The 26960-nt window shown below is 34.3% G+C and overlaps 5 protein-coding genes across 8 annotated transcripts; all 5 read left to right on the top strand.

Annotated features, from left to right (window-relative positions):
• The first annotated feature begins 3232 nt into the window (after positions 1-3232).
• Positions 3233-6413, top strand: LOC125192993 (axial regulator YABBY 5-like). Of its 2 annotated transcripts, none has more exons than XM_048090684.2 (7): positions 3233-3513; positions 3839-3973; positions 4705-4825; positions 4916-4964; positions 5093-5168; positions 5387-5455; positions 6127-6413. In XM_048090684.2, exons 1-7 carry the CDS (start codon positions 3454-3456, stop codon positions 6172-6174), a joined length of 558 nt encoding a protein of 185 aa, XP_047946641.1. In that variant the 5' UTR covers positions 3233-3453; the 3' UTR covers positions 6175-6413. The 2 variants fall into 2 exon arrangements, with proteins under 2 accessions (XP_047946641.1, XP_047946643.1); XM_048090686.2 differs by having other exon boundaries at positions 3235-3513; positions 6115-6413.
• Positions 6414-9958: 3545 nt separating this feature from the next.
• LOC125195702 (phospholipase D alpha 1-like) lies at positions 9959-14223 on the top strand. Its single transcript, XM_048093874.2, has 4 exons — positions 9959-10082; positions 11557-13459; positions 13536-13762; positions 13870-14223. Exons 1-4 carry the CDS (start codon positions 9987-9989, stop codon positions 14074-14076), a joined length of 2433 nt encoding a protein of 810 aa, XP_047949831.2. The 5' UTR covers positions 9959-9986; the 3' UTR covers positions 14077-14223.
• A 441-nt stretch (positions 14224-14664) lies between these two features.
• LOC125193632 (acyl-protein thioesterase 1-like) lies at positions 14665-17912 on the top strand. 2 transcript variants are annotated; one of them, XM_089057609.1, is made up of 6 exons: positions 14665-14727; positions 16784-16889; positions 16987-17143; positions 17219-17301; positions 17440-17533; positions 17616-17912. In XM_089057609.1, the coding sequence occupies exons 2-6, from the start codon at positions 16865-16867 to the stop codon at positions 17695-17697; spliced, it is 441 nt and encodes a 146-aa protein (XP_088913735.1). In that variant the 5' UTR covers positions 14665-14727; positions 16784-16864; the 3' UTR covers positions 17698-17912. The 2 variants fall into 2 exon arrangements, with proteins under 2 accessions (XP_088913735.1, XP_088913734.1); XM_089057608.1 differs by lacking the exon at positions 14665-14727 and adding an exon at positions 14908-15032.
• A 770-nt stretch (positions 17913-18682) lies between these two features.
• LOC125195703 (acyl-protein thioesterase 1-like) lies at positions 18683-22916 on the top strand. The gene is made up of 9 exons (XM_089057607.1): positions 18683-18843; positions 19762-19867; positions 20198-20234; positions 20322-20391; positions 20477-20578; positions 20775-20925; positions 21009-21091; positions 22194-22287; positions 22386-22916. Exons 1-9 carry the CDS (start codon positions 18747-18749, stop codon positions 22465-22467), a joined length of 822 nt encoding a protein of 273 aa, XP_088913733.1. The 5' UTR covers positions 18683-18746; the 3' UTR covers positions 22468-22916.
• Positions 22917-24172: 1256 nt separating this feature from the next.
• Positions 24173-26826, top strand: LOC125195704 (acyl-protein thioesterase 1-like). 2 transcript variants are annotated; one of them, XM_089057622.1, is made up of 9 exons: positions 24173-24342; positions 24430-24535; positions 25073-25109; positions 25423-25492; positions 25573-25674; positions 25932-26082; positions 26161-26243; positions 26424-26514; positions 26596-26826. In XM_089057622.1, the coding sequence occupies exons 1-9, from the start codon at positions 24255-24257 to the stop codon at positions 26675-26677; spliced, it is 810 nt and encodes a 269-aa protein (XP_088913748.1). In that variant the 5' UTR covers positions 24173-24254; the 3' UTR covers positions 26678-26826. The 2 variants fall into 2 exon arrangements, with proteins under 2 accessions (XP_088913748.1, XP_088913747.1); XM_089057621.1 differs by having other exon boundaries at positions 26421-26514; positions 26596-26825.
• The last annotated feature ends 134 nt before the right edge of the window (positions 26827-26960 follow it).

Here is a 26960-nt window from a genome sequence, read left to right as displayed (position 1 = left end):
ATAAAATGTGAATAATGAATTAGTGGAATGTGGGGTCTTCTTTCAAAAATGGTAGAATGTAAAAGATCAACGAATATTTAGGGACGGATGAAAAGGGAAATAAGTGACAAATTTTCAGGGACAGAGGGAGTAATGGTTTTCTATGGCAGCATATTGATATATTTTTAGTACTTAGAGCATCCACAGTGGGAGCGCCCTAAAGCCCGCCCTATGCATCGGGCGCGCCTTAGGGCGCCTCTGCAACACCCGCCCTATGTCATTTCCTTATTCCGCACCCTATGCATCGTCCGCGGATTATGCACACATTTTTGCATAGTCCGGCCTATCCTCCGCCCCATTATAGGGGGTAAGGACGATAGTCCGGACTATACACACATTTTTATTTTTAAATTTTAAATTTTTTTGTATTTTCTTCTATATATATCACCAATTTTCTTACTTCATTTCGCACCTTTCACTCCACTCTCTTCTCCATCTCAATTTCTCTCTAAATTCAATAGTGAAGTCCAACGATTTTCATATTTGCAAGCATAAAATATAAAAATAAAAAATAAATACTGACAATAGGATATGCCTTTAATTTGTGGTGTTTTAATATTTTTATTCTTGCTAATTGATATATTTACAAACATAAAAAATAAAAATACAAATATAAAATAGGAGTTAAAATTATAGGGCGGGCTATAGGGCGTCCCACTGCATGTGAATGGGTTGGAAGATAAAATGCTGATATGACGAAGGATAGGGTGCCCCATTATGTTATTCAAAATGCTCGAGCCTTAGATGAAACAAAAAATTTATAAGACGAGAGGAGTAATCCATAAGCATAATATATTTTCTAGTTAAGAATATTATAATAAATAAATTAATACTCCTATTAGCTAATAACTGATTCAATTATACCTATAACCTTCTGCTCATTCTTATGAATTTAGAAAAAAGTAGCAGTAATATTTTATAAGTATATTATACGATTAAATAGTACTAGTACTTCTTTTTGGCACATTATGAGAGAGAATAAAATAAAGAGATAAATAGTAAATGAAGTAAGAGAGTGAGATGAATATCGAATAAAGTAAGAGAATGCAGATGTGTTGCTTTTTGCAAAATAAGATAAAATAGAAAAGAGGAAATGATGCAGCTATAGTGGGACTACCGAAAAAAAAGTATCATCTACAATAAAATGAAAGGAGTACTACTTTTTTATTAATAATAATTATAATACTAATAATACTATTACTAATAATAATATATGATCACGAAAGGAACTCGACAAAACACAAAAATGTTGGCAATTAAAAAAATAAATACCTTACCATCGCTATAAATTAAGAAAGAATTGAATAATCGACTGTGGACTAAAATTTTAAGTGAGTAGTCCCGACCCAAAAAATATACTCTTGGCCTAATTTAATAAAGTATTAGGTCAACTTGATATGAAAATAAGTCCACCTTTTAGAAAAATTAAGAAAAGATGCTGATAAATGAAATAAACAAATAGTTTGTACAAACATTTTATACTCCCTCCGTCTCACTCAAGATTTCCACATAATCACAAATCTCGTACCAAATATTAAGAGAACCAACTCAAATAAACACCAAACACTCCAAATTGAACGAGCAAACAATAAAGTATTCCTAAGGAAGAGTGACACATACACTTAATTGAAATTATGAAAATTGAGATGATAACACCACAAAAAAAAAAAAAGAAATGAAAAATCAAATGTTTTAAGCTTCCAATTGAATCTCGGATGAAATTCGAAATTATTTTTGTTGGTGTTGTGACTTTTAAGTTGATGATTGGCAATCCCACTTAGAATTAGAATTAAACACATTTTTTTAGACATTCTAATATTGTTAGTTAGGAGAACAATCATGTTCCATGTATATGGTGGATGGGGTTGAGTTTGATATGTCCCACATTGTACCATAATTTATTGCTTCAGACATCGAAAACGACTTGAGATTACCACGTCTGTGTCGTCCAATAACAAGCTTTGTCTAGCTGACGTGGATTTTCTATATCTAACAATAATTCACTACTTGAATATATTTATTACTCCATTCCATTATATGATGTATAGTCACTGTTTCACTGTATTATCTTTGATAACAACAAATAAACTTCTTCAAACCGACATAAATTGATAAAGCAAAATTTAGTGTAGTTCAAAGTCCAATCATATATGTCCTCATGCAAAAATGCCAGTTGCCACCATCTGCTAATTAGGAAATTACTTAAAGACCAGCATGATTCATTTTATTGGACTTAGGAAATGTATGGTTAAAATATATGAATTGCATTATTGGGATAATAATGTACTATATTTGTAATTATGTATTTTTCATAAAAATTAAGTACCTCCCTCCAATTAAGGAGTACAAAGTGGGGATAACGACGAAATGCAATTCAACTGATAAGACGTTTCTCAGTTAATAGATTAGAGGTTCTAGTCATTTCAGATGCGGATATATATATATATAAGTCAAAATCAAAATACTTAAACCCACTATAATGTCACTCAACACATACACTTCACAAATTAACACGAAATCAAAATAGGCCACTAGGATCAAACACAATAAATCAACTACATAATATATTTTCCAATCAACCAAAAATAGTCATGGAGCAATACTTTTTTATTTTGATTTATCTATCAAAAACAAGTCTCTATCTATTTATTAGGAATAAGTGACTTATATTCTATTAATAACAATTTCAACCATTTTTTTCCTATCTTTTTCTTACTTTACTAAGTTAATTCGCATTAAAACTCATGTGGTCAACTATCGCGACCATTTTTCATAGACAATATACGTACATGAATGTAGTCCCGTCTAGTGAATATTGAAAAAATAAATTGTGAAATTATGCAAATTATTGTGCAAATTAAAATATCCATCATCAAATCACTTACTTAAACAATGGAAATTCAAACTCATAATTTTTTTTAAAAAAAATCAATCAATCCCTACATTAAGATTTTCACTACAATAAATTGTAGAGTGAAAAAAAACCGCCCCCCTCGTCCGCCGATAGCAGATCAGATAGAGATAACGAAAGAGACCCATTTTCCAAATTAAAAAAATACTGAAAATAAAATAAATTTGATAATACTGCCAAAACTACTTTCATCTCATCGAAACCCTAACCCTCAATCCTCAACCCCCTATGTATCAGTCTCAACGACGTCGTTTCACCCCACCTTTTCCATTATTACTCTCTCCAATCTCACCTCACGCAGGTGGCGGTGCCTCTCTAGAAATCATAAATTTCTCAGATTCTATATTTTATTTAATTAAATTCACACATAAATTTATGTGTGTGTATATATAATCACTTGTGCTTGCTCATTCACCTCAAAATTTCAAAGCAAAGCTACAAGAGAAAATTAGAGAAGTGAGAGAAAGATTTGAATTTCCCATTTTTGTTGAATTCATCTCAAAATGGATGTGTCCGAGCAATTGCGTTACATCCCTTGCAACTTCTGCAACATCGTTCTTGCGGTACAGTTCATTTTTTTTTCCATCATTAAAATCAAAAGAAAAAGGGTGGATTTATTTATGAATAAAGCTGATTCCTGAGCTTCAGTGATCAGATTTTATTTGGTGGTATTATAACATATGCTCCAGGCGTTTCCTTGTTTGTTTGTGGCGATGATCATCCTCATCTGTCCACTTCAACAATTCTCTCTTTCAATTCACAGCAAAAAAAGTCATATTTCACTATACTGTCAAAATTAAGCTTTTTTTTATTAAAGGCACAAAATTGGACCATTTATTTTGAAAAAGTGGAGAATTTTAGGGTTTTCAAACAGTGTGAATTGTGCAGGTGAGTGTTCCATGCAGCAGCTTGCTTGATGTGGTGACCGTTCGGTGCGGACACTGCAGCAGCCTGTGGACTGTCAACATGGCTGCGGCGGCGTTCCCACCGATGCAGCCGCCCTCTTCCTGCCACCATTTTCAGGTTTTTATTTTTTTATAATTAATTTCTAGCTTCTGAAATCTAGGGTTTCTGGATCTTGTTTATTTATTTCTTCATTTTTTTTAATTTTTTTAAAATTTTTGAAGATGATTACTTTTGGTTTTTAAATGATTAGGTGATTTGATGGATAGGAGATAGGGGTTTTATTTAAAAAAAATAATTATATTAGGGAGAAAGTTTCTCTCTCTGAAATAAATTGTTATAGGAGTAGTATTAATAGATGTAGATGTAGATACTGGATTTTGATCAGGAATTGTCCAGTGCAGTGGAAACACATGATTTTTTTCCTAGATTCCGGCTAGATCTTGCAACTGTCAATTCTAGCAGCCATTTTCTTAACTGAATCAGTCATTTCATTATTCTTGTTTTATCCTTTTCATTTTTTATTCATCTTCTGAGTAAACATCTTTTCAGCCTATCCTTTTGGTCTAAATGTGTGTGTGTTTGATTTTTTAATTATTTTTTCAACATTGGTTAAATTCATTACTTGAATTTTAGATTTGTTTTAATTATATTGCAGGCATCTAACAGCACAGATTCAAATTGCTACTTAAAACACTAATCAAACTTTTATGATTTATGAAAACTAATTTTTTTTGTGTGTATTTTGTAATTATCCCTTTCTTGATTATAAATGTGTTAATTTCAGCATATGTTAATATCACAAATTGAAATTTATAAGCTATAATTATGTAATGTGTTTTTTATTTCAGGCATCTAACACCACAACTACTCCAGCTGAGTACAAGGTTGATCTAGGCTCATCTTCTAAGTGGAACTACAAAATCCAGCCTTCAATTTCGAAGAAGCCTGAGCCCAGAATCGTGAATCGACGTATATTACTTCTTGATTCAATCAATTCTTATTTAATTTTTGCAGTTTCGAGTTCGATTTTCATGATCATGATCATGCTCTTGTGTGCAGCTCCGGAGAAGAGGCAGCGAGTTCCATCAGCTTATAACCAATTCATCAAGTAATGAAATTATCAAAATTTATATATTAGTTCAATTTGTTACTCATTTTCTTAGTCATATCTCATTATTATTAATAGATTGCAACAATTGATTGCTAATTACTCACACCATAAATGTACATAATCAGAGAGGAGATTCAAAGGATCAAGGCCAATAATCCAGACATTAGTCACAGGGAAGCTTTCAGTACTGCTGCAAAAAATGTAAGTTAGTTAGACCAAAATATCTACATTTAATACTATTTCATGTAGTAAGTAATATAGTAGTTTATAGTACAATTATTGCAACGAACGTGAATTGATGAAATAAAATACGAGATTGGATATGTTCGAAAAGGGAAATAACAATTGGACCACATTGAGAGGATTTAATTTGGTTTTGTGTACTGAGTTTGTGGAGTTATTATTTATAAATGGTGCAGTGGGCACACTTTCCTCATATTCATTTTGGGCTGATGTTGGAGACAAATAGCCAACCTAAACTCAATGAGGTAATGTCGATCTACCTTTCCATTTTCTCGAATTATACTTTTGTGAAAATCTAGCTTCATTTCTTCAATATATGAACACACACCTCAGCCATCCACAAAATGACAACCATTCGATATTATCTTTCCCTTATAGGAAAAATTGATCGTGCACCTTTTATGCCAAACTTTCTACATGCTTTTCATGACCAATTATTTTGCATATATTTATAGTTCTCTAACTTAGATATTTTTTTTTCTGAAATTCAAATTGCTTTTCCTGTATGCTAGACTATTTAATCTAGGCAATGACATATCCAGTTGGGAATAAAAATATTGACAAATGTATCCAAAAAATATTTTTTTTAAGACCATATGTATTTAACTATATATTGTCAAAATTAATTGAAAAGTCCATTTTTACATAGGTCATTTATTTAAAATTTTATTTTGTCATTTGAGCTTTTTATTGAAATAAAAAAAAGTCAGTAGCTTATTGACTTCCATGGTTGTCTCAATATTTTCCTGTCTGCTCGAACTTCGAGGCTCTAAGTTGTTAATTCTTTGTGTCGTATTTTGAATCAAAAATTCAGAATCCGCCACTATATCTGGCGACATATACATATTCCTCTGTGTAAGATATATATGTGTGTGTGCATATTTAATTAATTTGTGTTGTGTAGTTTTAATTACAGGGGTCGGAAAAGCATCAATTCAGAAGGACAGCTATACGAAACAAGTGAAATTGATGTACATCAGATCTATGGGGATCCCTAATATATGGAGATATTTCAAGTTAAAGTTTATTTCATTTAAAAAGTGATATTATATCACGTATGTTTTTTAATGTTTTTGCGTGAAATGTAACTCTGGTAATTCCGTATAGACCATATGTAATACTCCATGATATTACTCCATGTGTTTATTTTTGTCAATTTGTACTTCCGATCAATATATAATTAAATTGGCTTTTGATTCTTCTCTTCCTGCTGTGTTTCCGCAATTCAGATTTAACTATACTTGTATATTTTTGGGAACAAATTAATGTGCTCAATATGAGTGTAGTTGAGTATGGCTTTTCGTTTCTGATAATTTGTAAGTTTATTCATTCAAAAGTTAGATATGATGGATTATTGACCTCGGCCGCACTATCAAGATTGCATATAAGTAATAGGAGAAGTATTTTTTTTTGTTAAAGTATGGAATCGAGATTTTGGGAATAGATTAAATCAAAGTTTGTAGCTTAGAATTGGGTTTTGTATTTTAAAATTACATCAAGTAGTAACATCTAGTGGACTAATTCCTATTCAAAATACGGTATGTAAATCAATTACAATCGTTGGATTTATCTCTTGAGATTTTCCACTTCTGAATAATAAGACTAGTGTGTCGGTTGGATTGTTATTGTGTCGATCTTATAACGATCCAACACAGTAGTATTTAATTAAGACAAATCTGAATATGATATGTTAAAAAAAAACCCATCAACTCGAATACAAACCATACTTGACATTTCAAATCCGAATACGACACGATCTTATTCAGGTTAATACAACAGATCAGCATAGTGATAATCAACTCGATAACAACACAAACCCGGCATAACAATCACATGATAACGACAAAAACCGATTAAGAAATGTTGCAAATGAGATGTGACAAGACGAATACCTAGTAGTGGAGGTTGTAACAACGAAGGAAATGAATGGAATGCAGGCAGCATATGAAAAGTGAGAAAACGATTACATAATGTGAATATAACAAAATAATACAAAAAATAATGAATTAAAATCAGGTATAAGTGAGTTATCTGAATCCAATTCAAACCCAATTTAAAATTACCATGTTGTTATCAGGTCAATTAGATAAAGATACGATCACAATAAGACTTGACACAACGACGCTAAAACATTAATTCTGTGTGTATCTGTGGTCGATGCAACTCTTTTGTAATTTACTTAATTCTTTCATGTAATTGTATTGTTTTAACCACATACAGAGTAAATTTGTATCCAATTTTGAGATGTCCTCTCATGGAACACAAATTTATTTTGTTAATATCAACAAATATATAAAATAAAAACACAAAAGCAAAGCTATATAAAAAGAGAAAGTTTGAGCATAATTTGGCCACCGCCGCACTCTCCTTCCTCAAATCCACCGCCACTGCCCACTGCTTCCATCTGCACAGATTCTTTATCAGGCAGCCAACCTTTAATTTCACTTCTTTTTGTGGCAAATTTATAACAACTGCGCAAATTTAAAGCATTTCTAATCATATTTATTTTGGTTTTATTTTTTATACTTGATAGTACAAGATTTTAAGCTTAAAATAAAATTATATTTATGAATACATATTTGTCCAAGGGATTCGAGGAAATCGCAAAAAAATATTGCTAGATATAAACTGTACGTATGGAGGTGGTAAATGATTTTTAGTTAATATTCTAAAAACTGTATTTAGCCGCCATATTAATAAGAAATATGATAATTATAGGAAAGAAATCAGCATCTCGTTTCAATTCACCAAAATCTAAGGTGAATATAGTATGAATAAAACAAATGGGTTTAAATTTTGCTAGGAGCAAAAAAGTCATTTTTATTTGTTCATCTCCTGTTAGTTAAATTATCCAACTTTTATCTAAGAAGATGCATTCGCCAATTCTCAAATCTCAAGTGTATATAGCATTCTTATTTGATATTTTTTTCTCTATGGACAACTTGCAAACTTTTATATAATTCCAGCCTAAAAATCTAGTCCATCCGTCTCGGATAAGACGACACATGTCTTCTTCATCATCACAAGATTCAGGAATTGTTCGTTAATATGTTAATTAGAGAAAAAAAGGTGTTTATAAGTATTAAATGGAGAGTAAAAAAAATCAATATTTTAATTAGAGAACTGAGAAAAATGATTAATATATTAATTAATTTGAGAAGATGATTTTTTTTATTTCTAAGGATGGTGGGAGCAATAAGTTTGGATATGACGTGGCATATATAATTAATAATTGCGGCAAAAAGGTGGAAAATAAATTAGCTTTCTCGAAAAAAATGTATTTACTTTATTTCTTGTATTCTTATAGGAAGGAAATTAACTCGTTGTCCTTTTTCTCTTGCATCTATATTTGCCAAGAATATGCTTAGGCGGCTTTTAGTTCTACGCCTGAAAACTTTTGAGAGATGAATTACTGAATTATGCCTTTTTTTTACGTTATATATTTGTTAATTTTTTATTGGCTGATTATTTTATTTATAGGTTGATGAAATTAGATGCACAATAAAGCAACTCGCCTAAATTGCCCTCTTTGATGAACTAGTACGGTACAGATAAAAAAATTGAATTTCTTTTTAAACAACATTTTTTTTATCAAAAGAAAGTAGCATTGAAAAATGTTATAGTACTAAATGTGAATACTACTCTTGATCACAACTCTAGTGTCTATGATAATATTATCTGTTTTGTTTTACATATTTATTTTGATCTTAATACCTGCAAAATCACTGGCTAATTAATTTATGTAAATCATAAAAAATAAAAGCTTAATTTATTGATTTTCTCTCTATAATTTTAAATATATAAATAAAATAACGTTAAACATCAATAACACAAGAGCGGTACTCAGAGCTGGTGCTTTGGTTTCTTGCATAATGTCCAACCCCAATAGAATTCTTAGGTAGCTGAAATTTTGCAGAAATATTAAAGAGAGTATTCAAAACAAAACAAAATAAAACAAAACTGAATTCAAAATATAAAACATAAACAAAACAATTACTAATATTGAATTCAAACTTTTTCCGGTGGGGGGGTGTGACATGTGAAACAATTTGCAGCCTCCCCAGTCATGATTTGTCAACCAAAAACAGCTCAATTTGCTAAATTTAATTGGACCAGTTTAGAAATACTCCCTCCGTCTCATAAGAATATGCACTATTTCCTTTTTAGTTCGTCACACAAGAATATGCATTTTTGAATTTTGTAAAGTTTTTTCTCTTTAGTGAGGTGGAGCTTATTCTCTACTAATAATACTTTAATTTTTTTTCTCTCTACCTCTCTTACTTTACCAATCTTACATTAAAACTCGTGCAAAACCCAAAGTTGATATTCTTTGGGAATGGATGGAGTACTATATTTTATGGAGTAATCAACAGAAACCCAAATTCGATCACCACAAATCATACAACTGTGCAAATTATACTTGAAAAATCAAATGTGACATACAACAATCCAAAAATCAGTACAAAATAATCCATACTTAAATAATCAAAATTAAATGTAATTATATTCAAACTCCAAAATACTCACCTTATTGAATATTTACTACACGCAAATTTCAACTTACGTAAACCTACTCCACAATTTGAAAACAATAATGGATGTCATGGCTGCTAACATAGGTATTTAATTAATTAATTTCTCTTAGATAGTACGTAATCGTTTGTGTCATTTCCTCGCTACACATTAAGTCAAGTCAATACAAAAAAGAGAAGAAGGAGTAGATGAAATATATGTGCATGCGTCGTAACTTTAGAGAGAGAAAATTAGAGAGAGAGAATGGAGGAACAAGTTTTGCTCCATGGAGATCTTCATGCAACTATCTATGAGATCGACAATCTTCATCTTGGATTTCTTTCCAACCTTTATCATAAGGTATTTTATTTATATCTCCATTTTTATGTCACGCCCAACTAATTTTTTATATATATGTACAACACTAGTTATTTCACTATTTGTGTGTGTGAGTTACCCAAGTGGTAGAGAGGCTAATGTCTGAAGCTAAAAGTCTCAAGTTCGGATCCTCTATGGCGTGATCTTTAAATTTAAATTCATTTATCCATAAAAAAAACACCAGTTATGTTTATCTTATAGATAGAATTGATTTTGAAGTTTAAACTCGTTGATTAAATTCATATTTTCATATATCATAAGTACTACTTTCATGGAGTGGTTTAAACGATAATGCATGTTTAAAATAAAAATGAAGGATCATTTTCACTTTTTTAAGCATTCGATTATAAAAATCTATGCAATGCATCTTCTTACTAGACAAGTTCAACATCAGTATTTGAAATTGAATTTCATTCATTGGTGTCGATTTTCGTTTACTTTTAGTGTTTCGAGTGTAATTAATTTGATAGTGAAATAATTAAATAAACTTTGCATCCCTATAGAAATTCTAATTTCTAATTGGGACAAGGATATCATTATTGACTGATAGTGAATGTTGGTGGAGTTTGTTATAATCTGTTACCTAATCCATGCATCGAGTTGGTGATTGGGTCATTTACATTTTACACCACTCAAAAGCCAAAAAAACTTTTATTAATAGAATATAAACACATACTATATATTCTATTTCACATGCATTTTTATTCTGGGAATTAAAATAATGAGAGTTTGAAAAAATGTAAACGTATATATGTGAATTGTGCTAAAGAAAATTACTTTAGGTCTTCTTGTATATTTTGTAGGGAACAAAATAGTCTTTGAATTCAAATATTTGACCCTTACATTTAGGCTAAAAAAATTATTCAGCTTGCTTATTTTCAGCCCACAATTCATCTCTGACGTTCATAAAAAAGATTTATTAGCGTAAATTCAGGTGTATTGTAATAGGATCCATCTTTACTGGATAATAAGTAAAATAAAAGGGTTAATAATAAAATCTTTTTACATATTTATGGCCCCGTGAATAATAGTGTGCCTGTAAAATCCGTTTTTCTACGAATATATACATAGTAGTCATTAATTTAATGCTATGATTATTAAAATTATTAATTAACACCATGAATTATATGTAATTCATTTATAAAAAAATGTCTTTATCCTTAGAAAAATGGTCGTTTCCACTGCTCCACACCCAACATCCATGCATGCATGGGTCATGTCAAATTCGAGTTATAGTTCCACTTTCAAATTTCAAAATTTTAAAACTTGAAACCCCAACACGTTTTTATAAGTTATCAATGCTTAATAAATTTATAGATTATGACACTTAAAAAAAAGTACTACTATTCAAATAGTTCATAATTCAATTAAATATTTTGAATATTTAAAATCATATTAATTCCACGAAATAATTTATAAATCAAATTTATACTTTCCCGCGATTAATCAATCATAGGTAGAAGAAGCCGGACATTTCAACAAGCACGCTTCGCGCCTCTACGCCACCATCGACTTAGAGAAAACTCGAGTCGGCCGCACACGACTACTACACGAACACGACTCGAACCCTCAGTGGAACGAATCGTTCCACATCTACTGCGCCCACTCCGCCTCCAGACTCGTCTTCAACATCAAGCTCGACAATCCAATCGGCACCAAACTCGTCGGAACAGCCGAGCTCCCCGTCGCCGACCTCATCCCCGGCGATCGAGTCGAGACGTGGCTCGACATCCTCAACCGCCGCCGCCAGCCGATCCACGGCGGCTCCAGGCTCCGCGTCCGCCTCCACTTCTACGACGTCGCGCGCGAGCGCTGCTGGTCGCGCGGCCTCAAGAGCCGCAACTTCCCCGGCGTTCCGTACACCTTCTTCCCGCAGAGGAAGGGATGCAGAGTCACTCTGTACCAGGACGCGCACGTCGCCGACGGATTCCTCCCTCAGATCCGCCTCGCCGGCGGGAGAATTTACAATCCGCGGCGGTGCTGGGAGGATGTTTTCCGTACGATCTCCGCCGCGAAGCATTTGATCTACATCTGCGGCTGGTCGGTGTACACGAAGATCAAATTGGTGAGGGATCCGGCCGGATCTGAGATAGATCTGGCTAGATCTGAGATAGATCTCGGCGAATTGCTGATTAAGAAGGCTAATCAAGGAGTTAGGGTTTTGATGCTGGTTTGGGATGAGAGGACATCGGTGAAGCTGTTGAAGAACGATGGATTGCTTGCGACTCACGATGAAGATACCGACAGTTATTTTCGTAACACAGGTGTGAATTGCGTGCTCTGCCCGCGCAATCCCGATGACGGCCGGAGTTTCGCGCAGGGGGTGGAAATCGGCACTATGTTCTCGCACCACCAGAAATTGTTGGTGGCGGACGCCGCGATGCCTAACGGAGACGATCGGATTAGGAGGCTGGTGAGCTTCGTCGGCGGAATTGATCTCTGCGACGGAAGATACGATAATCAAAATCACTCTCTGTTCCGAACTCTGAACACGGTCCACGCCGACGACTTCCATCAGGCCAACTGCCGCGGCGCCGACATCCGGAGGGGAGGGCCGAGGGAGCCATGGCACGACATCCACTGCAAGGTGGAGGGCGCCGCCGCGTGGGATGTGCTCTACAATTTCGAGCAGAGGTGGCGGAAGCAGGGCGGGAGAGATCTGCTCCTCCAGCTGCAGGAGCTCCGCAGCGCCTTGGCGCCGCCGTCTCCGGTGATGCTCCCCGAAGATCACGACACGTGGAACGTGCAGATCTTCAGATCTATCGACGGAGGCGCGGCGTTCGGTTTCCCGGAGCTGCCGGAGGAGGCTGCGAGATCCGGTCTGATCAGCGGCAAGGACAGCATCATCGATCGGAGCATTCAGGACGCCTACATCCACGCGATCCGCCGCGCGAACAATTTCATCTACATCGAGAATCAGTACTTCCTCGGCAGCTCATTCTCGTGGCTGGAGACCGATGAGGTCAAAATCGAGGAGGTCGGGGCTCTGCATCTGATTCCGAAGGAGCTGTCGTTGAAGATCGCGTGCAAAATTGCGGAAGGGCAGCCTTTCAGAGTGTACGTGGTGGTGCCGATGTGGCCGGAGGGGTTTCCGGATAGCGCGGCGGTGCAGACGATCCTGAGCTGGCAGAAACGGACGATGGAGATGATGTACACTGACGTGGCGGAGGCACTGAAAGCGAAAGGCGTAACCGCCGCAGATCTGAGAGACTACTTGACATTCTTCTGCCTCGGAAACAGAGAGACGAAGAGAGATGGAGAATACGAGCCGCCATTGAAACCGGAGCGCGATACGGACTACAGCAGAGCGCAGCAGTCGCGACGCGGCATGATCTACGTCCACTCCAAGATGATGATCGGTAATCGATGCTACATTTCCTAATTCTTCCTTCTAACGGTGGTTGATTCGGTGTTTTGTTTTTTGTTTGGTGACAGTTGATGATGAATACATAATAGTTGGATCGGCCAACATTAACCAGAGATCGATGGATGGCGCGAGGGACTCAGAGATCGCGATGGGGGCGTATCAGCCGTATCATCTATCATGCAAGAAGGCAGCGAGGGGCGTTATCTATGGCTTTCGAATGGCACTGTGGTACGAGCACCTTGGCCTTTTGGACGACGCGTTTTGTCATCCCGAGAGATTGGAGTGTATACGGAAGGTGATGACAAGTGAATTAGCTCTTAAGACTTATACTGTGATTTCAGTTCTCTTTTTTTTACGCTAATTTAATATTGTGAGATATTTATTTGTTTCGTTTGCTAATAGGTGAATCGTCTATCGGAGAAGAATTGGGATCTTTACACGGCAGAAACTATGGAAGGGGATTTGCCGGGACATCTACTCCCCTATCCCCTTCTGGTCGAGTCTAGTGGTAGAGTGAGTGAGCTTCCGGGAAATGAGAATTTCCCGGATACGACAGTGCCCGTTGTAGGCAATGTTGCTCAGTTCTATCCATCAATCCTGACTACTTGATGTTTCTAGTTTCTTCAAATAAATAACTATGCCAACACATGTGTTAATCCAAATTATATGCATTTGTATATGTTATTTCTGCTCGAGTGAGAAGTTGCATTGTAACGATAAATGTAAATATGAATGAAAACACAACACGTTTATTAATGCGTATCGAAAACGAGAATTAATTTGAGATTTCATTTGGTATTACTCCCTCCGTCCTATATTATTTTACTAGTAGTTTGTGTTCATAGTTTTGTATATGTTCAAAATTAAATTTGTGATTATTAGAATTTGATCAAATTTGAGGGTCCTATATTATTTTACTAGTAGTTTGTGTTCGTAGTTTTGTATATGTTCAAAATTAAATTTGTGATTATTAGAATTTGATCAAATTTGAGGGTACAATTAATCATTTTTTTATTGTATGTGGTCCAATTTTTCTTTAAATCTTAGTACTAGTATTTGTTAAATTATACTATAATCGATTATTAATTAACGAGTATTATTATTTTATTAGCGTAATTTTAGGATTAGTTGTTTTACCTTTCCATTTCCCTATTTATATGTCGTTCGCTTCACAAATTCTTCACAGTTCATCCACCACTAGGTCAAGGCCGCCGCCACCTCCACCACCTCCACGACCGCCGCCATTTATACGGCGCCGAGGTAATTCTGTAACTAGCTTGTTATCACTCAATCAGTTTAACTATTTCTATTATTTTGTGTTATGCTTTCTCTTTTCCAACACAAATCCATTTAATTTATTTTTCCAAATTAGATACTCCTTTTGAGCATATGCCAAATTCGATTTCAGATCTTTGCCTGTGATGCTGTTACTCTGTTTCGGTAGATGCTGATGCTGACTATATAGCCCTTCATATGTTTGACGAAATGCTTCAGAGGGTTTTTATTGGTTGGAAAGATCCTTGTTGCTGCAAATCTGACGTGGAAATTGTTGGCCGTGGAACTGTGTGAGTCTAATGAATATAATGGGTTGATTAATGGGTTATGCAAAGCTGTGTCTAGTGTATACGCGCAGCTGCAAACCCAATGTTTATATTTACGATACATTCATCGTCAACGAATGAATGTTGGAAGATGAGAATTGGATAGCTCATCCGGATGCCTACGGACAATGCGAACCAACAAGCATGAACAGCCTCCACCTAATGTTGTGACATATAATTCAATAATTGAAGGGTTAGGTATCTTTTAATTGATATGTTAAAGATGGTGTTTGATACGGGTGTTTCCCCAACGTCCTCAACAACGATACCAGTGAGCTCCATAGCCAGACCAGAACAGAGCGTGGCAGAGGGGGCACAACGGAAGAAGGGACGTAAGGCTCATATGCAAGTGGAGCCGAGAAGAGATGGGCGACCGAGACGGCAGCAGAAGAAATTTCCTAAGATATATAAATAGGGATTCTGTGTGTTGAGAGAATCAATCAATATATCAGAAATTTCCTAATTTTCTTGTGTCTCGTTAGCAGCAGAGTCGTTAGCAGCAGAAGAAATTTCCTAAGATATATAAAAGAAATTTCCTAAGATATATAAATAGGGATACTTTGTGTCTCGTTAGTTTAGTATTTTGTTATTTAAATGAATATTTATATTTTGGACTTCTTTATTTATTTTTTGAGTCGAGCGTGATTATAAGCTCCATATCGGGTTTTCTTGTTGGTTCTTTTCCGGTATGATCGAGTCGAACCAAACCTAGGGTCCTTAGATATATAAATAGGGATTCTCTGTGTTGAGAGAATCAATCAATATATCATAAATTTCCTAATTTTCTTGCGTTACTTTTCTGCCAAGTTTTCTTCACCACGGCCAAACCCTTGTTGGCGTGGGAATCTCGGTTGCTCGACAGAGATTTATCTCTGCGAACGAACCTCTCTCCGGCGAATCTCTTGCCTCTGCTATCGTTACGGTTTAAATCGTAACAGTGTTCTATTTGATATGAGAAAGAATGATAGATAGATGTATGCATTGGGCTGTATTTGTGCATCTTGGATTCACACTTGGTGTCACGTTTTAAGCTGCCGATTGAACTTCTTTGAAAGTGTAAAGATGGTGTTCTATTTGATATGACGAAGAAACTTGTAATAGTTTTCATTTTTATTGTGTTATACTACTTGATGATTTAATGTTCATCAAGTTTTGTCTAATTCTTGAAACAAATTTTTGATTTATGCTTCAGTTTTTATGCATTTGATTTTGAGGATCTGAGTCCGCTCTATGTTTGTGTAGGGAAAAAGAAGTAAAATTGCATGCAATTTTTTTTTAAAAAAAAAGCAAAAATGACTCCCAAATAAATTGAGCTTTGTTTTTTAATTAATTACTCCATAAATTATAAATTAATTACATTGATACAGTAATTTTTAAAATATTGGAATTAAAAAAAAATTCATAAACCAACAAACAGAGGTAACAAGAATCATGTAGACAAGTATTGCTGAGTTGTGTTTTTATAAAAGAATATAATTAATTATAGGCATAGCAGTAGTAGTAGTACTCCTCTTCTTTGCATTTTGTTTGCTGCTGTGTTCATTTATCGGAAGGAACATGAGCTCCATTGCCCCCTCGGCTGCAGCTTCTGGTTAGTCTTGGTTCATTCCTACCAATCATCGATGTAAAAGGGAACAGAGGAATTAAAAAGAATGAATAAACAATTTTTTGATTGCTTACCTTAGTCTATGGAAATTTACATGAATCTGGTGCAGCATCTGGGAAAACTTTTGAGTTTGGACGAACGCATGTGGTGAAGTCTAAAGGTAAACACGAAGCAACCATTGTGTGGCTCCATGGCCTTGGGGACAATGGCCATAGGTAATCACTGTCTGCTTCCTTCTCTCACTTGACAAATACATTTGACATGTTTGTGATAAATGATATTCCTCTTTGGTTCGATCGGTGTCTCTTGCAGCTCGTGCAACTCTCATTGGAGGCTTCAGCATGGGTGCAGCAGCATCGCTGTACTGTGCTACTTGTTGTTTTGCTCGAGGGAAATTCGAGAATGACAACGAGTTCTCCCCAAATATAAGTGCTGTTGTTGGATTAAGCGGCCTGCTTCCCAGCGCAAAGTTTGTTCCAAACAATACTCTCTTGATTGTCAAATGGCCAATTAATGTTATAATAAAATGATGCCACTTTTCCAGGACTCTGAGTCACAAATTAGAAGGTGTAGCCGAGGCTTTTGAGCGCGCTGCATCCTTGCCTATTCTGCTTTGCCATGGCCAAGGTAATGATAATAATAGCTTTTCAAGAGAGGGATGAACACTGCTGAATTCACACAATGTCTATGTTATTGTAGTGTTTGACAATTTCTCTGCACAATTACTAGTACATGTTTTGATGATAGTGGGAAATAACATTGCAGGGGATGATGAAGTTGCTCATGAATTTGGTGAGAGGTGTCATCGGAAGTTTACTTCCGTTGGATTTCGAGATGTCACGTTTAAATCCTATACGACGTAAGCTATGTTCTCCGGTTACCTAGCCTTGTTTCCCCTTGGTTCAAATTAATGATGGTTAAAAAATGTACTTATCATACAGGCTTGGTCACTATACTCTTCCAGAGGAAATGGATGACCTTTGTGTTTGGCTATCTTCCAAAATGGGACTGGATGGTAAATGATGAAGGATGCATTATTACTGGATGGCTGTCAATGACTTTCAAAATTTATTTGTCTCAATCTGTCTTTTCTTGTGTGATTTCACCATGGTGTTATTGCTTGATTTGGATTACATGATAACATGAACATTGTTTGACTGGAATTATGGGATGAGTAGCGATTCTACTTTCCTATGTATTATGGAACTTATTTTGCTAGTCCCAAACCTTTAGAAGATAGTCACATGTTATCACATGAATGGTTGACATGCCATAGGACAAGAGAACTATCTGTCTAAAACCATTCGCCTTCTTAATAGCTAAAGTGATGTGTACTCTGAACTAAATTCGGTTCGGTTTGGAATTTGAACTAAATTCGGTACTTTTGGTTTGGTATAAGCAAAAAAATCGTACCGAAACCAAATGCTCACCCCTAGACGAACGAACATAGGCATCATCACGTACAGGTATAATGTATAAAGTCTATACCGTAGATACGAGTTATATGACACCAAACAACAAAGCATATACACTGAAAGATAAAAAAAAAGTCTCGAAAATTATTGGATATTATCTACAATTTATAATTTTGTAATTTTGGGCTAATGGTGGATTTTTCGGAAACTTCTTTAAGATGCCTCATTTAAGGCATGTATTAATTTAAATATTGCATATTTTATTATCATTTACATTATTGACTTATTAAATTAACCACATCAATATTATCTTTAATTCTTAGCGTTGACATCTATGTAGTTTCGATCCATTAGAGATTTTATTTAATTAAAATAGGTAAGACGTAGCTAGCTCATAGTTTACTTAAGTACTTTAATTTAACGTGCTAAGCATTCAACTTTTATTGTTTAATAGACTTGCACATGTCAATATTCCATGTAAATATTTCTATACATGTGGATGTTATGAAAGTACTAATATAATTAACCTGCTATATGCCATTCAACTCAAGGTGATTCTTTTCCACTCAATAAATTGCTTCGTCTTCTTCAATTTCACATATCACAGATTGTGCCTTCTTTTTCTATGTTTATTCCAACTTTGCAAGGTTTTACGAAATGTATGTAATGTGTTTTGCAGTAATTAAGCTGCTGTATTCATTCGCCTCATTCGAGAGGAACATGAGTTTCGCTGCGCATTCAACTGGCGCTTCTGGTTAGTCTTGTTTTATGTCTTTCGAGCATCGGGAGGGAGAGTGCGGCCGACTCTTTCGATCCCTTGGAGTCGAGCCGGAAAAACTCTGTGGCCGTGTAAATATATTTTAATTTTAGCCATTTATCTTTACTTTATTTTCTTTTAAATTTAATGTATTGATTTATCATAAAGTATTTAAGTTTTGATGCATATATATCTCATTTCATGTTTACCAAAATGGACTCGTAAAAGGCTTTATGCGATCTAAACAAATTTACTATTTCACTTATATTGGCTTTTGTATTAATATTTCTTGAATAGAATTAATTTTATTCAGATTTTATATGTTTTATTTATACTAAAAAGTTTGAAATCATAATCCTCATGAAATTTTAAATTGCAGCAGTCAGCAGATGTCTTACTTATTACTACTACCAAATTTGACAATTTTTATTTTGTTCTTATTCCCTCTCTTCTTTCATTGATCTATTATCTCTCACTTCTCTCTTTTAACATGTTTTTAATATAATAGTAATTATCTTCGTCCTCCTTTAGGGACAATTTTTAATAGTTTCAAAACTATTCAATATTACAGATTTTATGCAGTTCAAAATTTATTATATATACTAATGCTAGATGATAGAAATATACGTAGTTCAAATTCTATAATGTACTTATCATTTGTAACAATGCCTTAGAAAACATTAACCTTAATTTCGAGCCTATAAAAATTCATACATTTATATGAAAACATATCCTAATCATCTGCATAACTTTTTCGGATGAAAAAATACATTGCGCATCGTTTTGAGATTTTTTAAAAACTTACTTTGCGAAACTACAATTTTACCTTTTACTAAAGTAAAAAAGAGGCTTAATTATTTCTCCCTTTTTGGTTCAATTCTATTGATTCTAACATAATTGATAATTCTAGAGCAGCTGGTGTGAGGAGTTATGAGTTTGGACCAACCTATGTGGTGAGCCCTAAAGGTCAACACCAAGCAACCATAGTGTGGCTCCATGGCATTGGCAGCGATGGCAATAGGTAATTATAATTAATCTCTCAACTCACAAATATATAGTATATATACACTTTGGTTTAGGATTGTCGGAGCTTAATTTTATACTACACTAACACAGGGGTGTTCGGTTTGCAAGATTGTATCCGGGATATAATTTATAGTGTGTTTGGTTCATGAGATTCAACCTCACAACTCAATCCTAGATAGATAATCATGGGATAATTAGTCATAGCTAACCCTCTATGACTAAAATAATCTCACAAATCAATCATATATTGTATCTTGGTATTATTTTATTTTGCAAACCGACATGTATTAATAGAATTATTAATGTACATATCTTTAATTTGCAGCTGGTGTACTCTCTTTGAAACCATTGCCCTTCCAAATGTAAGGATGAATTAACATATACTAGTATTCAGTTGTAATGATTTATTTTAGTCCATCTAATAAATTATAGTAGTAATTAATTCACAGATAAAGTGGATCTGCCCAACTGCGCCTGAACAACCAGTTGCTTTCTATGGAGGCTCTACATCAACAGCTTGTGAGTTTGAGTTAGTCATGTAACTAACTCATCATTATTAATTCCTCAAATTGAAATGCTGAATGATTTATTAGTATATGGTTAGGGTTTGATGTGAATGAGCTTGATGATGGCTATGATGATGTGGATGGTTTGGAAGCTTCGGCTTCGTATGTTGCAAGCTTATTGGCTAATGAACCGGCTCATAGTAAGTTTTTTTGGATTCATGTGATCGTAGGCTGATTCACTTCCTTTCAATTATGTGTCACTTTGTAACAGAAATTATAAAAAATTCTAAAAAAGTAATGAAGTGACGGTTTTGCCCCTTAAACGATTGCGTTATTCCGGTTGCAGCCTCTTGGATACTAATGTCAACTCACTTGGTTCGAATTTTATTTTGACAGTAAAACTCGGGATCGGAGGGTTCAGTATGGGTGCGGCCCAATCGCTATATTGTGCTACTTGTTTTGTAAGAGGGAAATTTGAGAATGGCCAAAACTTCTCCCAAAATATAAGTGCTGTTTTTGGACTAAGCGGTTGGCTTCCATTGGCAGAGTTTGTTCCAACACAATTAACATTTTCCAATTTATGTTTCTTTTCATTATCACAAAATGATTTCTTACCATTTACTTTTCCAGCACTCTGAGTTACAAAATAGATGGTGTGGCTGATGCATCTGCGCGTGCTGCATCCTTGCCTATTCTGCTTTCGCATGGCAAAGGTAAGATTAATGATAGCTTTTCTTTGATATTACTACTTGTTTTGCAAAATATGGATGTCAATCGGGTCGACTCATTGGGTTAAGACCATGTATATAGACTGTCCAAGTCCAACTATATTTTAGATGGATGAGAGTTAGTAGTATTATAAACGAGGTCGAGGTCAGCATATACTGATTACTTGTTTAGTACTATAAGGATAAAATTGGAAACCAAAAAATATGGATATTGTTCTATTTGTGGATTTGATCACATACCTATGTAGGAAATGATTATTAGAAATTTTAATCATATGACAAAATGAAATTCAATGTCTAAATGTATTTTTATATATACTACTAGAATATCTAATTGGGAGATTTTCAAAATAATTATATACTTAAATTCAAAGACGGTTAAATACTACTTATAGTGCAAAACAATTTTAAAAAGGGACATTGACATCTAATCTTATGAAACTTTCAAAAAGTTTGGTTTTCCCATAACTACCACAATTGATAAGATTGACTTATGTTAAACATTGAGTCGTTCAATGATTTAAAAAGCATGAATTAATTGTGATTAATCTTCACATATCTTAAAAATAAAGCATAAACATATTTCAATAAATTTTAAATTATTTCACTATAAAATTACAATAGTAAATTTATTATTATTCATCTTAATATTAGTTGGCATCACAAAACATATCGGTTACTAATATTAAGTTAGGAATTAATATTTATGAACCAGCGAACTGATCTTGAGTAAAAAACTGATATGTTTTTAATGATATCTATATTTGTGAACTAATATAGTTTTGTAATCTACATTAATAAAAAGTTATGTCATCATCCATCTCCTATATACTAGTATTAAATATAGATTGGATGGTTGATATTTTGTTTCTAATTATTCATTTTATCAAAATCATTATTGAAGTACTGAATTGGTTTTAAGCTGCATTAACATCTCTAGCCGTATTAACGTGGAATGAGGTAAAAGAATGTTGAACCACTTCAAAGGATCGAACATGAGTCTGATTAAGTTGGAATGAAACATTTCTATCAATTTCTCTACACATTTACATGTCTGATGATATGATACTGGCAAATAACAATGCAGAAGATGATATGGTTGATTATAAATTTGGTGTCAAGTCTTATAAGACGTTCACTTCAACTGGATTTCGAGATGTCACGTTTAAATCCTATGCCAAGTACGCCATCTTCTGCAGTTAGCATTTGTTCTCATAACTAATTACTTCAAATGATTGTTACAAATTTACAATTTACAAAAAGTATCATAATCATACAGGCTTGGCCACACTACTATTCCAGAGGAAATGGATGACCTCTTTGCTTGGCTATCTTTTAAATTGGGACTAGATGGTAAATGATGAAGGATGCAGCATTACATGTAAACGTGCCAATTCAGAGTTTATTCAAGTTCTCAGTCATATAAAATTAAATAACCATACTCTATTATATTTTCATAGGTAAACTTAGTCAACACCCTTGTATAATTCACAAAATATGTGTCGGTTAAAGTTTACTTAGTGACGAGCATAGACATCATGTATAAGTTTAATGTATGTGAATGCAAATGATCGGCAGAAAACCACCAAACAAGAATCGATCAAATAGTACAATAAAGCACACAAGGAGCTATATGGTTCGGTCGTAAAAGCCTGCATCCACGGAGAAGGCGAACTACTTTATTCACTAATGTTCCAAGAAATTACAGAGATGGATCGAAGCACCTCACATACTCAAATTACTCGTATCTCTCAAGAACTCTCTCAGTTGAATCTTGAAGAAGACGATGATCTCGCATAAAAAGTGTGTGATGTTGTCACAAACTAACTGTGGAATTCTAAGATGAATGGTATTTACCAACTTCTCATAGTCTTCTTGCAGTTTGGTACCTGACTTATTTATTTGTTCAATTGCTCCCACAATATCCAACAATTTATAAAGCTTATACGTAGATACGAGTGATATGACCCCAAACTAGGGCACACAAATCGTGCGTGTCGGGTCGTTATCGTGTCGACACGAACACGTAACAACAAACACGAACACGACCCGTTAAGAAAACCTCAAACACGAACACGAACACGACCCGCTACCCTCAGACACGATCACGACACGAACACGACACGAACCACTTCGGGTCAACACGACACGATAACAACACGTATTGAAAAATGAGATTGTAAGAGTCATTCAATAAGTATTGAAAAATGAAAATAATAAGAATTAATAATATTAAAATATTATTTGTTAACGGATAACACGAACACAACACGAAATTTTCGTGTCCTTAATGGGTCGATCCGATAAGGACACGAACCCAATAAGCTCTGACCCAAACCCATTAATTTTGTGCCGGTTCGTGTCGTGTCAAAAATTGTCAGCCCTATCCCAAACAACAAGGCATACAAGTTTGGATACTCTGTTGTGGCTGATAGTATAGCAGCGTATATTGTTCCACACATTTTATTATTTTATTTTGCCAGTTATAGCATTAAAGTATTTTTTTCATTATAAAATAATTGGATGTGTGGAATAGCATCTTCTGCTGTATTGTCAGCCACAATAGGGGATCCAAACCCCCAAGCATACACTGAAAGATAGTATTGTTTCCGTCTTATTCAAAATGTCCACATTTTCCTTTTATTTGCCCCACTCAAAATTCACTTCACATATTTGAAAACAAGTTCTTCTTATCATTTTCATTATAAAAATAATCAATCACATTTATTACTCTACTTAATCATATTCAACTACTTTATTTAAAATTTTATTGTCATTCTTGAACGTGTACAACTTGAATGAGCATGTGTACATCTTGAATTAGCTAGAGGGAATAATAAAAATCTCAAAAAAATTGAATATTTTCTAGAATTTATAATTATGTAATTTTGGGCTAGTGGTGGATTTTTTGGAAACCGCTATTTCAAGATCTCTGCGTGCATTATTTTAAATATATGCATATTTTATTACGATCCTGGTAGCACCGCATGGATCCAAATTCCAATGCATATACTGAAAGATAATAAAAAATCCCTCATTTATATGCCACTCAACTCAAATAATAGCTTTGTCTTCTTCAATTTGTCATATCAAAGATTGTGCCTTCTTTTTCAGTGATTATTACAATTAATTTGCAAGGTTCTACGAAATGTATGTAATGTTGTTTGCAGTAATGAAGCTGCTGTATTCATTCACATCATTTGGGAGGAACACTTCCCATTCAGCTTCCACTTCTGGTTAGTCTTGTTTTAAATTAAAATATTTTTATTTCAATTTCTCCCTTTTTCGTTCAATTCTATTGATTCTAACAATTCTTAATGCAGCTGGTGTGAGGAGTCATGAGTTTGGACCAACCTATGTGGTGAGCCCTGAAGGTGAACACCAAGCAACCATAGTGTGGCTCCATGGCATTGCAAGCGATGGGTATAGGTAATCAATCTCTCAACTCACAAATACATTTTGTTTTAGGATTGTTATATATGGATGTTTCGGTTTGTAAGATTATATCTCAGAATTAATTAAATATGTACTATTGTGTTTGGTTCATGTGATTGAATTTTATAATTTATTCATATATATGAATAATGGAACGTGATCAAATGCAAATTCTAAATATTGTACAAACTCCAAACTATGATCTGCACCATTAAAAAATGTCAACAGACACAATAGTGGCAACAGAAAATATCAACATAGGGTCAACGGTTGATGTTGTGTTGATATTGTGTTGACATTGTCATTTTCTGTTGCTACTATTTTGTCATCTGTTAATATTTTTTAATGGTCCAAATCATAGTTTGGAGTTTATACAATATATAAGTTTGCATTATATCACTATCCTATGAATAATTATGTGATAATTATCCATAATTAAAATAATCACACAACTTAATCTTAGATAAATTATTATATACACTAATAATTAGTCATGACACCCATATGTATTAACAAACTGTGTATTTGCAGCTGGTGTACTCTCTTTGAAACCACTGCCCTTCCAAATGTAAGGCTGAATTAATATTCAGTTGTAATGATTAATTTTATGTTACTCCCTCAGTCCACGATTAAGTGTCTTCAAGTTTTCTTTTTCATCCATTCACAATTAAGTGTCTTATTTACATTTTACTATTTTTGGTAATGAACCTCATATTCTATTAACTCATCTCATTCACATTTTATTTTAAAACTAATAGTAGTATATAAAAGTAGAACCCAGACTTCAGTAATCAACTTTTTCTACCCACTTTTTGTTACATTTTTTAAAACCTATGCCAAGTCAATTTAAGACATTTAATCGTGGACGGATGGAGTATCAGATAAAGTGGATCTGCCCAACTGCTCCTAAAAGACCAGTAACTGTGATTGGAGGCTCTACAACAACAGCTTGTAAGTTAGAGTTAGTGTAAGTGATCATTAACTTCCTAAAATCTAAATTCAAATGATGAAAATGATTTATATATGGTCAGGGTTTGATGTGAATGAGCTTTATGATGGCTATGATGACGTGGATGGTTTGGAAGCTTCAGCTGCATATGTTGCAAGCTTATTGGCTAATGAACCTGCTCATAGTGAGTTTTCTTTCTACAATAAATAGAAAATTAATCCATGTTTGTAAGGCCATGTTTGATAGGGGTGATAACTCATCTAGGAATGGAAATCCATGAACAAAAATGACATTTTTGTATGAGGTTGAAAGCCGCTATTTGTAAGAGGTTTGGAAACTCTAAAGAATAAAGTGATGATTTTGCCCCTAATTAAACGTACACCCTGTGCGATCACGTTATTCCGGTTGAATTAATGTTTAACACAAAGTATATTTTGACAGTAAAACTCGGGATCGGAGGGTTCAGTATGGGTGCGGCCCAGTCGCTATATTGTGCTACATGTTTTGTAAGAGGGAAATTTGAGAATGGCGAAAACTTCTCCCAAAATATAAGTGCTATTTTTGGACTAAGCGGTTGGCTTCCATTGGCAGAGTTTGTACCAACACTATCACTTTTAAATTTATGTTTCTTCATCATCACAAAATGATTTCTTACCATTTGCTTTTCCAGCACTCTGAGTGACAAAATAGAAGGTGTGGCTGTTGCATCTGCGCGTGCTGCATACTTGCCTATTCTGCTTTCGCACGGCAAAGGTAAGCAGTTGGTTTCGAGTTGCATTAACATCCCTATCCATATTAACGTGGAAAGAGGTAAACGAATGTTGAACCACTAAAAAATATTCAAGGATATCAATTGATCGAACATGAATTCAACAATTTCTCTACACAACTACATGTTTGATGACACTGCTTAACAACAATGCAATGCAGAAGATGATATGGTTGATTATAAATTTGGTGCCAAGTCCTATAAGATGTTCATTTCAACTGGATTTCGAGATGTCACGTTTAAATCCTATGCCATGTAAGCCATCTTCTGCAGTTAGCATTAGTCAATTACTTCAAATGATTGTTACAATTTACAAAATGTATCATAATCATACAGGCTTGACCACAATGTTATTCCAGAGGAAATGGATGACCTCTATGCTTGGCTATCTTTTAAACTGGGACTGGATGGTATATGATGAAGGATGCAGCATTACTTGTAAACGTGCCTTTTAGATTTTATTCATGTACTCAATCATATTAAAAATCGAATAATCATACTGTATAATATATGTGTCTAATGCACAAAATGTGTCTTACTACGTTACTACGTTACGGTTAAAGTTTCTTCTGGCTAACCTTTTATTTTTTTTTGTTCGTGAGTGAAAATAGAATGTTTAAGCGTATGTCATCTCGTTGTTTCGGAAATTAATGGAATAGTATTATCCACGCGACCCAAGTTCTTTCCATGTTTCTACAAAT

Source organism: Salvia hispanica, chromosome 4, assembly GCF_029641045.1.
Source record: "Salvia hispanica isolate PSC_SH4W2 chromosome 4, Shi_PSC_v1, whole genome shotgun sequence".
NCBI classification, from domain to species: domain Eukaryota; kingdom Viridiplantae; phylum Streptophyta; class Magnoliopsida; order Lamiales; family Lamiaceae; genus Salvia; species Salvia hispanica.
This window is presented reverse-complemented; position numbering and strand designations above follow the sequence as displayed.

Bases quoted from the DNA above. Each gene is read 5' to 3' on its own strand.
- LOC125192993 (XM_048090684.2), top strand. From the start codon at position 3,454: ATGGATGTGTCCGAGCAATTGCGTTACATCCCTTGCAACTTCTGCAAC. The intron at 4,965-5,092 runs GTAATGAAATTA...GTACATAATCAG, and splicing joins GCTTATAACCAATTCATCAA to AGAGGAGATTCAAAGGATCA. The intron at 5,169-5,386 runs GTAAGTTAGTTA...TAAATGGTGCAG, and splicing joins TCAGTACTGCTGCAAAAAAT to TGGGCACACTTTCCTCATAT.
- LOC125195702 (XM_048093874.2), top strand. From the start codon at position 9,987: ATGGAGGAACAAGTTTTGCTCCATGGAGATCTTCATGCAACTATCTAT. The intron at 10,083-11,556 runs GTATTTTATTTA...AATCAATCATAG, and splicing joins TTTCCAACCTTTATCATAAG to GTAGAAGAAGCCGGACATTT. The intron at 13,460-13,535 runs GTAATCGATGCT...GTTTGGTGACAG, and splicing joins CCACTCCAAGATGATGATCG to TTGATGATGAATACATAATA.
- LOC125193632 (XM_089057609.1), top strand. From the start codon at position 16,865: ATGGCCTTGGGGACAATGGCCATAG. The intron at 17,144-17,218 runs GTTTGTTCCAAA...CCACTTTTCCAG, and splicing joins GGCCTGCTTCCCAGCGCAAA to GACTCTGAGTCACAAATTAG. The intron at 17,302-17,439 runs GTAATGATAATA...ATAACATTGCAG, and splicing joins TCTGCTTTGCCATGGCCAAG to GGGATGATGAAGTTGCTCAT.
- LOC125195703 (XM_089057607.1), top strand. From the start codon at position 18,747: ATGTATGTAATGTGTTTTGCAGTAATTAAGCTGCTGTATTCATTCGCC. The intron at 18,844-19,761 runs GTTAGTCTTGTT...ATTCTAGAGCAG, and splicing joins GCATTCAACTGGCGCTTCTG to CTGGTGTGAGGAGTTATGAG. The intron at 20,392-20,476 runs GTGAGTTTGAGT...GTATATGGTTAG, and splicing joins AGGCTCTACATCAACAGCTT to GGTTTGATGTGAATGAGCTT.
- LOC125195704 (XM_089057621.1), top strand. From the start codon at position 24,255: ATGTATGTAATGTTGTTTGCAGTAATGAAGCTGCTGTATTCATTCACA. The intron at 25,110-25,422 runs GTAAGGCTGAAT...ATGGAGTATCAG, and splicing joins AAACCACTGCCCTTCCAAAT to ATAAAGTGGATCTGCCCAAC. The intron at 25,493-25,572 runs GTAAGTTAGAGT...ATATATGGTCAG, and splicing joins AGGCTCTACAACAACAGCTT to GGTTTGATGTGAATGAGCTT.